We start from the raw sequence: 12,172 nt of genomic DNA, 5'->3' as shown, positions 1-12,172 counted from the left end.
TAAATATTATAATAAATCATATATATTATATTTCCTATTCATGGTACTATTGATAATACGGTGTTAAAAATATAGTTATTAGAAATATAAGACAAACTCAAAACCAAACTGTGTCTCAAGCAGCTCCTTTCCTCATTTCACAGTTATTTTAACTTTAATTACTATCAGCACAAAAACTACTGATCACTAAAATACTATTTTTCCCTTCCTTAAATCATCCTTTAAAAAAAATTGGAAAATAAGTTCTGACATTGGTACTATGAAACTTGATAGTTTAAAACATAACTTGCAAAAGACAATTCCACAGCATAGTTTTAGCTGATGACATTCAGTTAAAAGCATCAAGAGTAACTACTTAACACAGTCGTTCACTGAATTACTATTGGAGGCACAAGAACAAGCTACTTGGAGGCAAGTCTGCATCTGACTTGACAGAGTCTAACGAATCCTTAGGTCTGTAAACCTGAAATGAAGTGTAAGCTGTCGTGCATGTATTAAAATAGCACACCATTCTGCATTTACTGCAGAGTACCAAACGTGCTTCATCAGAGATTAAGTTACAACACAATAGAAGTTTTTCATGTGGTGAAACTGTTGGCAAAACAAAACCTATGAAGAATCATTTAAACTACAGATTTTGTGTGCAAAGTGATCCAAAATAGCATTTGAAAGAGACGACACAGAAATACTTACACATTATCTTCCACACAGATTTTAGGTCCAACTACATTTGCTGCTCCGCTTGCCATTTTGAACGCAAAATGCTTTTCAGGACAAGCTTTAGAGATCCCACATTTATATCTTGGAGGTTTTGTAGCTGTCAACAGGAAATAAAACAGAATTTTGTAGATGCCATCACAGGTAGGCTGAGAGGAATATTAATTTTCTGAAGGAATCCAAGGAAAAGAGCAAAGACAAACGGTATCTCATCTGCATTTTCACAGCAACTTAAAATAGTGTAGGTTCCTGCAGTACCTCATTTCTCTATTCCTTGTTCTCACCCTACTGCTTGCTCTGGCACTGTCATCAGAAGCCATAAAACAAACTACAAGGGAAATGCTGGCAAGAAACAGACCTCACCAGAAATTTAGGAAAATCAGGAAAAGAGGAAAATTAGTTTCTGATTGCATTTAAAGTGTAATTACGACTTTCTTAACTATGAAAATTCAACAGTCTTCCTGTTATTAGCAAGAGCAAGTCCCAGCAGTACCACGTGCATATTAATACTCACAGCGTGCAGCTGCATCCAGTGCTGATCTAGCTAAAATGCAAAAAGAAAGTTTTACAAGATGTTACTATTAAAATGTCATCTGTTATAAAATATCCTAGAAATTAAAAACCTTTCTGTGCCCTTATAAAAACAGGCTGGTTGAAATGAAGTATCAAATACATCTGAACATTATGGTCCAATAAAAACATGAACTTTTATATGGTAGAAGAAATAAAGCGATCAGGAACCACATTTAGAAACACTGCCTTAATTTACAACTCTCCAATTGACACAAAGATCCATGGAGATACAAAAACCACCAGGGATTTGTGGAGTGTGGGCTCTAAAGTGCAGTAGGATTCTCTTCTTACAGCTTTACCAGAACGGGGATCCTTTCACCCAACACTTGAAGGCTGCAGCTCAGGTGTATTTGAACCCAACCATTCATGACTCCCTTTCTTGGGACAGGAAAAGACACGTGACCTCATCACACACACACTGCAACACATCTGTAATACTTAATGACACTGTGTCTCTTGAACAATTATTGAAGACACCTCTGGTGACTAGTTCAGATGTCAACTCACACTGTAGTAATCTGGAGTTCATAACATGAACCCTACCCATGTACCTAAAACTGAAGATTTTTGTAATGAAGTGTAATATAATTGGTTCAAAACATACTCTGAATTTCAAGTCACCTCAGCTACTAATCCTTCTCTGTGTAGAACCTGGACACATCTGAAATATTTTGATTATTGTACCTTCAGTGTACTACAGAAGCAAAACAAGCAAAAAAAAATGAAAATACATTTTCAATTGCTTAAGCACCAGAAAGTCTGAGTGCAGATTTAGAGAAACATGATTCAAGTCTCCTAATTTACAACTCCAGACTAAGGCTATAAGTACCAGTAAACAGAGAAAGCAGGTAAAGTCATGCATACTTGGCAGGCAAAAGAAACTGATTAAGAGAATAGGTTAAATATTTTATAGAGAAAATAACTTAATACACACATTGCATATGAAAATATATTTAGAAACAAGTACACGCATTAAAAATAAACAGACAAAAAATCTTAAGTGTAAGAACCTAGGTCAAGCTTAAAGCAAAATGAACACAATATTTTGGATTATGACTCAAGTAAATATTAATAGATGTCTGGAGAAAAAGTCATCACTTACCAAATATGTGTCCTAAGTTTGCATCCATTTTTATTTCGAACACTTGAGATATGACATAAAATGTGAATAAAAATATTGCTATGACCACTACCAGCTTTGCAGCACCTATTCAGAAGCAGAGAAAAGTTTCAAAAAATTTATCTGCAAATAGTAACATTAAATTTACCAAAATTAACTATGTGAGAAATGCATGTCAGATTACATTAAGTGGAACTCAGAAACAGGATGATCATTTGTGGACTCACTGAAAGAAGTAATCTCCAAGAAATGGACATTAGAAGGTAGGATGCAGCTGAGCCAGTCCATCAGGTTGCTACACCAAACACATACCTCACCCACAGCTTTCTCTGGCTTCATGCTTGCCCGAGAGCACAGTACACCAATTCAGATCAGCAGCCAGAAGAAACCACAGACTTTTCCGTGAAAATCTGGCTTAACAACAAACTAAACTGATCTAACTGGTTGCTGCCCAAAGGGGAAATTCCCACCTCCCCCTATTCTACTTCCCCGTTCTTAGCCATGTCTACCTGTTTCCTCACAGTTCACAAATACTCCTCTTATTTCCCTCCAACTCCTCAAAGGGAATTACTTCTATCTTAATGTATGGCCAGGACTGAGTGACTAGGGATCCGTTCATGTACTGCAGCTTGGCTGCTTTGGTCAGTCAGATTTGAGCATTAATTCCCAAAAAAATCCCCAAACCCAAGCAACGAAGAAGAAAACAAACATAAGCAATTTCACCTCCTTTTCAACAAATTTAAATTACTGACTTTCAAAAAGCAAGCCGGAGGACTCAAAAGAGCTAATTCATAAAGTAATAAAAGGGAAGGAGAGGATGTAATGCTTTTTAATATGTTGAAGCCTCAGGTAGGTTGAATTTTTACTAGCCTAACTTTCTCCAGTGCTGAGTGGTCAAACTACCTCCTGGGAGAAAAGCTGGAAGCACACAACTGCAGCAACTTTACACCTGGCATGGAAATCCAGAGGTATGTGGTACTGCCATGAATCCCACCCATTTTTACGCATAATTTTCAATAGATTTTTACAGAATCATAGTACCATTAAGGTTGGAAAAGACTTCCAAGATCATCAAGTCCAACCACTACCCAACACTACCATGACCACTAAACCATGTCCCCAGATGCCACATCTACACATGTTTTGAACACCCCCAGGGATGGTGACTCCACCACTTCCCAGGGCAGCCTGTTCCAATGCCTCACCATTCTTTCAGGAAAGAAATTCTTCCTAATATCCAACAGAAACCTCCCCTGGCACTTGAGCCCATTTCCTCTTGTCCTATCACTAGGAGCCTGGGAGAAGAGACCAACACCCACTTCACTACAACCTCCTTCAGGTAGTTGTAGAGAGCAATGAGGTCTCCCCTCAGCCTCCTCTTCTCCAAGCTAAACAATTCCAGTTCCCTCAGCCATTCCTTTTAAGACCTGTTCCCCAGACCCTTCATCAGCTTTGCTGCCCTTCTCTGGACCCTCTCCAGCACCTCAACATCCTTCTTATACTGTGGTGCTCAAAACTGAACACAGTACTCAAGCTGTGGCCTCACCAGTGCTTGAGCCCAGGGGCACAATCACTTCCCTACTCCGGCTGAACACTATTTTTGACACAAGCCAGGATGCCATTGGCCTTCTCGGCCACCTGGGCACACTGCTGGCTCCTGTTCAGTCAACTGTCCACCAACACCTCCAGATCCTTTTCCACCAGGCAGCTTTCCAGCCACTCCTCCCCAAGCCTGTAGCATTGCCTGGGGTTGGTGTGACCAAAGGGCAGGACAATACTCCATTCTTAGCTTATTGTAAAATACCAACTGACTGAAAGTAGAAGGTAGGTGAGGGGGCATCTGATCAACACTCTGTGCTCCTGTCTCACCCCAGTATGTCAAACTGTTTGGAAGAAACAACCTTAGAGCATGCTTCAGTTTCTTAGATTGCCAGTGAAATAAATTCTTCAGGAAAAAAAGCAAACACATGTACTCCTGCAGATCTCAGACTGCTGCTGTGAAGGGCTGTTCAGAAAACCTTAAAATAGACAGATTACTCAGACTTTAGATGGATAAGACATGTTAAGCAATCCTTCCAAAAGGCTAAAAAAAGGGGAGAGAAAAAGAAATGAAAGATGAAGAAAGAAATGCAACATTTTTGCTTGCTTGGAATTTAGTCTTCCCCTCCCACCTTCCCTTTTTATGTGTGTGAGCACATACACATTATTTAAGAAAACATGGATGCAAGCCTAATTTTAAAATATTAATGCTGGGACTCCAAAGATTATTAGACTTGAAGGGAAGTGAACCACATGTAGGCACCAAAGAAAACAGATGATCTGAACATATGTTAAGAAGTGGAGAAAAGTTTTTCAAAGCAACACTGCTTAAGATGACCAGATTTTGGAATGTGTCATCTAGCATGTGACACTTGGAGAGCATGTTCTTTCAGCAGATTTTAGGTGAGATGAATGAGAACTCAGTCTGAGCACTAACCATTTCCTCCACTCTACCTCCTGAGCCTTTCAGATCAACTACCACTGCTCCTTCCAAGGGAGAAGTAAGAAATCTAGAAAATTCTTTCAGCACTTGAACCAAAACCAGCCTGTTTGCTACAGGTTAAACATTCTATAGGAACTGCCATGTCTTCTTTGTCTATGGGTTTTAGCAACACAAGTACCTAGCTGGAAAAAAAAGAGGTTTGGAGAAGTCATTTTTGAGGTGATCTAGCCATCTTCTGAAAATTTTCCAGCATTTTCCAGTTCTCTATCAGATTTAATTTGCCAGGTTGCTCCGAGTTATGCAAATTGAGGTTAATAAAAAAAAACCCTTCAAAAGCAGAAACAAAAATCAGGAATAATTTAACACGTTAAGAAGGTTAATGTGCAACTCTCTTGGAAAAGGTAGTTTAATTCTGTCCTAGAAGTGCCAACAGTTGCTCCTTCTGCAACACTACAACTACTGATGAAAGTGCAATGCATCAGAAACTCAAAACTCTTCAACTGTTACACAGGCTGTTCTAGGGAACAGAAATGTAGTGTTATATTGGCAAAGCATCTTATTTTTACAACCACTACACCTTCTGTCAAGTAAAATCAGTTTTTCAAACTCTGTACAACAGTAACTTACCTCTTGGAAAAGGCTTTTACAGATTTCAAGCTCCCAGTAAGCAATCAGGAAACTTCCCTCACTTCAGACACCATATTATAATAGTGCAGAGCATTTTTGATTGATGTGTGAGGCGGGGAAGAAATCACTTAAGACATCAATGGGTCATTTCCTTATTCTTTCATAATCTTACAGAATTAGCAGCCAAAGTATGTCAAGTCATGGCACCTTAACCAGTCCCCACAGATCAACTGTTTTAACATGCTGCCTGCTCTTAAATCATCCTAAATTCCACGGTCAGTTTCATTAAACATCAATTAAATGGAACAGAAATGCCCATTATGCCAGTTGAGTTTATTTTAAACCCTCATTTCACAACTTGTTATTGCTGTCTTTAAGCCCTGTTTTCAGAAGTGACAGAAGTCTGATTTTACTGAGTGTACTTACCTGCTATTCTCATGTTTAGTCTTCAGCCAGCTAATTACACTACCGCATTAAAAAGAGCCACCTAGGGAAAAAGAAAAGCACATCACTGTAATTACAGCCAAATAAGCACTCTGTGATGAGTTAACATTAAAAAAAAAAAACCTACATGGATTTTCTGGCAAATAACATTAATGATGATTTTCCCGAATACCTAATTCCTAATGCTTACAGTAAAGGGAAGAAGATTTAAGACGGGTTTCTGGTGTATTCCTTTCATTTGTTACTCCACGAAACAAACATTCTGAAAAACCATTGATTTAACTCCATTAAATCCACTACAAATTCTACTCAACTTTCAACCCTTCAATCTGTGATAGAAGCATTTATTTGTGCTGTATCTAAGCAGTCTTCGATTTTCTAAAGCTATGTGGTAAAAGTCAACAACTGCATCTCCATTGCTTGAAAGTCCTGGTAACTTGCAAATGCAAGTTGTTATTTGGCAATGTAACATAGCAAACTATGCTTTGGAGAGAAAGGATTGACATTATTCAGCCTTTAGGATACTGCATAAACTGCATTCAATGGAACTGAAAGGTGGTTATTCTGATACTTGGATCTGCGCATCACAAAAATGTAATAACGTGTCACTCACAGCATCCAGCAGATTTAAATGATGGTCAGTGGTGACAGAAGCACCAAACCTAGAACTGAGACCCTTTCAGAATAAACTGACAACCACAGCCTTTGAGCAAACACCACGTAAGCACCCAGAAGTTTATTCTTGAGAAGAGCTTGCCACCACAAAGTCAAAAGAGGCTATAACCTATGCAGACTGAGGTCAAAAGCTACCACCTCCTCCTCAGGCAACCCTTTGTCCCTGGGCTGTACCAGATCTCTTGCCCTCTGCCTGCAGGGCCATGGCTGCTGCTGGCTCTGCACCACGGCCACGCTCAGCTGTGGTGGGCCCATGCTGCACGGAGCCTGGACATCATCTGTCTCCAGTTCTCCCCTTCTCCCAAGTGAAGAAGCACAGGGCAAAGATAACTGCATACAGTCACTTGGCACCACCACTGACAGGGGACCGAAACAGATCAGGTTTGGCAAACGTCGTCATCTGTACTAATGAAATACTACAGATCTGTTGGAAGCACAGTCATTTATTTGCCTTCAAGCATTTAAGCATGTAAAAAGTATTTTTAAAATGAAATCAGTATTTTCTTGAAAACTGCTCTATATAATTTCTTCTAGTCTTATTATCACAAGTAAGAAGCCCTCAGTTAATTTCAGATATTATATGAAGCATTCAGACAACTACCTGTAATCAGTACTTCTCTTATGATAAGAAATCTACCTCTGAATTTGCACTTTGCTGCATAACTTCTTACATTTATTATGGCAAAAGAAAAAATACTGGCATTCAAGGATCTTGTTGGATCATCTATATTAATGCGAAATTTGAAAACATGTAATAAACTATCATTCTAATCCAAGCAGCCACCCCACACCCTACCACAAATCCTACCACACCCCTAACACAATCTTATGCCATGATTTCAAAGACCATCAGAAACGTTACCTTTAGAATTATTTGGAAAACTACTGCTATTAGAAGTCATGAAACCCAAATCATTTGGAGATCACCAAAACCCCCACGTAGTTCTCATCGTCTATGCCAGGAAGGAAAAAACTGGTATCACAAAAACAATCTTTTGCCTTCACTTGATTCAGTATCTGTAAGTTTAGGGATTTGTGTCCAGATCCTCTTTGCCAAAACACACACATTGTGCTCTATTGCTTGAAGTCTCCAAGAAAATGGTCAGCAGAGGAGAGAGGGGGGAAAAAAAAAACAACCAACCAACCACACACCACAGGAAAAAAACAAATACAAGTATAGAAATATTTATTTCTACTCCATCAGAATTTGAAAATAAGTATCAATAAAGTTTGAAAAGCAAATAAGTGCTTTGGAATGCTAAGGTCATACTACAAGGGAAATCTCACAGCATATTATGGACATAATATATCCATTCTATTTATAGACACATAAATTATATCCATATGCAGTATCTTCTTTCAGTGAAAGGCTAGTATTTGTCTGTCTTATAAAAAGGGAAAAAGAATCTGCCAAGGCAGAGAAGTCTGTGAACAGAATTATTCTAAGCTCCCTTCTCTTCCCCCACCCCCAGAAATACATCAACATTGGAATAAACACCAACTGTATTTTGAACAACCACTAGACTGTTTTAAGTCAGCGCTGAGAAAAGTTTCCTTTTTGTTTTACTATAAACAAAACCACACAACTAATCCAAAGCATGAAAGGAAACTAAGTGAAATGATCACTTCATCCAACCTTGACTGCAGAATGCCTTCATCTCAACAGCCCCCTTGAGCCATCTCAGTGACCATTATTTAATGCAAACAACAAATACACAATAGACAATGCAACTTTTAAGTGTGAAATGTCTTTTATTTAGAAAAAGTCACAATGAGTATGTTCTGCCTCAGCTTGAAAGCAATTTTAAAAGTGATTCAGATATTCCTTTCCTAAATTACAGCATACCAAAAGTTTGTGGGTTTTGATCTGGAGAAAAAATACAGGAATGCTACAGTAGAGATAAATGTTGCACAGCATTTTCCAGCTGCAAGAGAACTAATTATGAATGCCAAGTCCTTTTCCTACACAGTATCACCTTAGAATGCTTTTTTTTTAAATTCAAAAAAGAACAGGAATAAAATAGGACAGCCCATGTTCAATTGTTTCATAATTAAATCTACAGAAATTATGAAAAATGGATTTGGAATCTCTAATTGTTTTTTAAATTATTCTGAAATATGCACTAAGAACACAGAACCACAACTGAGCTTGCTCAGATCCGCAAAAATAGAAACAACATCATTCCTTTGATTGCTTTAGGAATGAGCTAAAATCCCCAAACACTATTTCCCTACTTGATGATAAAAGATTCCAACAAGCAGGGGCAGTATGTTCTTGACTTATGAATGTCCAGCAATATAATTAATCACTTTATTACTACATTAACATGATTTTTCTCTCTCAGGCAGTAAAACAAGGCTCATACTTATCACTTATTAGTCAGAGACTGAGGCAGGAGGTGCAGCCTATAGCAGGGCCTATGAGTACAGCAGAACCTACACAGAGGCAAAGGCCAAGGAGAGCACCACAAAGGAGGCAGCAGAAACAATCAACATCTACAAGACACAAAGAAGCAGCTTGGCTTGGGAAACATTATCTTGTATGACTCTGAAACATGGATTTTCTTTTTCTTCCAATTGTTCTCTTGGTGAAGAAATTCAGAGGTTTATCAGGCAAAGTCTAATGCTGCGGCAATGCAAAGAAACCAAAATACCCAAAAATCCCTCACATGCAGCATCAAATGCCTTGAAGAAAGAAGCTGTCCACAGATGAACCTAAAACCAGACACTGGTCAAGATAAAGGAAGTTGTTATTCCCCATGGTAACCTACTGGAAGGAGAGGTGTGGCAAACTGCAGGTTTACATCCATCACAGACAGCAGCAAAGGTGTTTGAAGTCAGAACAAATTCTAGTTACAACCAGCAGAGTCAAATATCTGCACGTGGCATATACATTCATTCACAAGATGAGCATCACTCTGAACTTCAGCTCTTCTATTAAACTCCTCACACTCCTATTTGTCAAAGGAATCTTGTGCGATTATTCATGAGGCTGGAGGAGCACAGTCTTCTTTCCTATGACCTCACTCTGTGCTAAAGGTGTGGACATGTCTTCTCTCAACAACATCACCATCTGTCGAAGAGCCTTCCAAACCCCACTGCCTGTCACTGCCAATCCACAGGACCCTGCGTTGAGGAGAACAACCAGTGAGAAGACACTCCAAGACCAGTGACCTCTCAATATCCACATCCTGAATAAAGAGCAAAACACTACAAAGAGGTGGTGGTCTACAGGCTGCTAGAGTCAGGCCTCTTGTCAAAAACTGGCAGATATTTTTCTTATAAGGCTTTGATGATGCTACTTAACCTTCAGCTAAGCTCAACCAACCAGCCATGCTGGCCCAGGAAGATGGTAAAATTCCAGTATGCAAAGCTATGAAATAATGAATAGCAAAAAACAGAGAAGAGGTGTATGCTTAGTTAGACTGAGGTGAACAGGTAGACCACAATGAATTCAACAGTTCATTGTTCTTAAAAGAGTAAGAGAGAACCAGCAGGGAGGCAGGAAGCTGGTGCTGCCATATTTGCAAGTTCAGAAATTGCTCTTTTAGCAAGCTCCTGTGCATGGGTTGTTCAATCCCTCAAGAACAGGAAGAAAACGAAGACAGCTCACTGAAGCAGAGAAAACAAGAAGTTACAGTTTATAAATCCTTTGTGAACGCTGGCATGCCATTGGCCAGTTTCCTCCATGGAGCTGCTCGTCCATCCATGCAGAAGAGAGTTATTTTTTTTCTGGATGCACGCTGCTAAGGAGTGGGGATGTGGGAAGACAGTTGGAGGCTGAGGCTACTCGTTGCTTTTTTCTACCCCACCCATCCTTCTGTATTGTGTTTTGTCCCAAGGCAGAAGAGATTTCCAGATGTTGAGATTTCCAGTGCCAAAGCCATTCCAAGAAACCCCCACGACAGCCCAAAATGCTATACACAGGGCAACATAACACAAATAGAAGAAAAACAGAAAACAGAAGCTTACTTTAAAAAAAAATAGAAAGAGAGGAAAGGGCTTTCCCCTACTCTGCTCCACTTCTTGACTAACTGGTGTGGGGACAACAGACTCAACACAAACCTGACAAATTCAGTACGTGTCCACGTCACTACTGCACATATTTGGATAGGTACTAAAACTAGCTTCAATCAATAGAGCAGCAAACTCTTCCTTTCCAAAGTGACCTGTGTCTCTTGAGAAAATGCTGCCAAGTACTTCACACAGGGAGCTTACATTGTAACTTCATTTAGGAAAAACACAAGCCTGTAAGCCTGCCAAACAAATAATCATCACGTTTTATTAAATGATGTAATATTTCTAACATGTCAAGATGAGTTCTTTCCACGTTCTTGTGCAATCTGATGGCAGTCATCAAGCAAGTATTCTTCCTGGAGACAAGGTGCACGAGGAAATTGTATTGAGGTGACTAAAGCCGTTGATAAAATGCATGCAAACACACCACCAGTTTTTATTACTACTGCCACAACATTGACTGAAGTCCAGATTTCAGAGCTGAACACAATTCAATTCAAACAATTCCTTACCAGCCTTGCTCAACCCTCCTGTCCAGAGACACTGAAGTGGGACACAGAGCACAGGGCACACGTCACTCAGGCACAGCCTCTGCCCTGCCTGCCACTGCACCCGAAAACTTTGGCCACTTGCAACATATTTCTGTTTATGAGAGGTTTTCACACGTAACTGTAATAAACAGTTGTATAAATAATAACAAAACATGGAGATTCATCTACTTCTTTCCCAGGATAATAGTATTTTCATTAGCAATTTGACAGCAGACATAGATTATATTTATGAAACAGGCACACAAACACAAGCAGAGATGAGGCAAGAATTTAAAAGGTCAAGATAATTTTGAATTCTGACCTTAGTTGATTAGGAAAAAGTCCTCAAATCAACAGCACCACTTAATAAACAGTAAGTAATACACTTCAAGAAGTATATCAAGTGCAGCAAAACAGGCAGCAGTGATGAAGAAAAGGATCAGAGGGATTACAGCAGGACTCTAATATCGGGGTCAAGAGTGTCCTACTGCTGCAGGAGTGTAACTGCTCATTGTGAACTGTGCCAATAGGACTGCTGTGGGTGAAATAAAAAGCAGCTTTTCTCCTCTGCCTAAACAAACAAGGAATATTCTGCTCTGTGAGCTACCTAGACTTTTAACTGAGACCCGTATGTAGTTTTTTTCTAGATATTAAAGCATAATCCCTCAATGGAAGAATCTAGACAACAATTACATGACCTAAATCAACTAAGGGCTAAAAGAGTCCAATTTGCTTTGCTAGGAATTGTGAAAGCAAAGAGAAAAGTAAGGGACGCATCTTTGAATGTCACCTCCAAGGTGTAATTTAAAAGTTGTTGTACTAGATGCTGAGAATGACTGTTCTCAATATCTGCTTCTTAGCAATTTGCAGCTATAATGTTGAAAAGAAACAACTTTCCAGCTACACAGATAAGCACGAAACAACAAAGAAGGCTATAAAACATTATAAGCTCTGGAAAAATACAAGAGACAGGTTTTTCTTAACCTA

The 12,172-nt window shown here is 39.2% G+C and overlaps 1 protein-coding gene across 1 annotated transcript; it reads right to left on the bottom strand.

The window, feature by feature from the left end:
* Positions 1 to 693: 693 nt before the first annotated feature.
* Positions 694 to 6,008, bottom strand: LOC103775910 (protein FAM3C-like; the record flags this gene model as incomplete). The annotated part of the gene is made up of 4 exons (XM_008943384.1): positions 5,946 to 6,008; positions 2,393 to 2,497; positions 1,232 to 1,261; positions 694 to 817 (listed from the first exon to the last, which is right to left on the bottom strand). Coding segments are annotated over exons 1-4 (272 nt in total), but the record flags the coding sequence as incomplete, so codon positions are not given.
* Positions 6,009 to 12,172: the final 6,164 nt, after the last annotated feature.

Source organism: Merops nubicus, unplaced genomic scaffold, assembly GCF_000691845.1.
Source record: "Merops nubicus isolate BGI_N331 unplaced genomic scaffold, ASM69184v1 scaffold9327, whole genome shotgun sequence".
NCBI classification, from domain to species: domain Eukaryota; kingdom Metazoa; phylum Chordata; class Aves; order Coraciiformes; family Meropidae; genus Merops; species Merops nubicus.
This window is presented reverse-complemented; position numbering and strand designations above follow the sequence as displayed.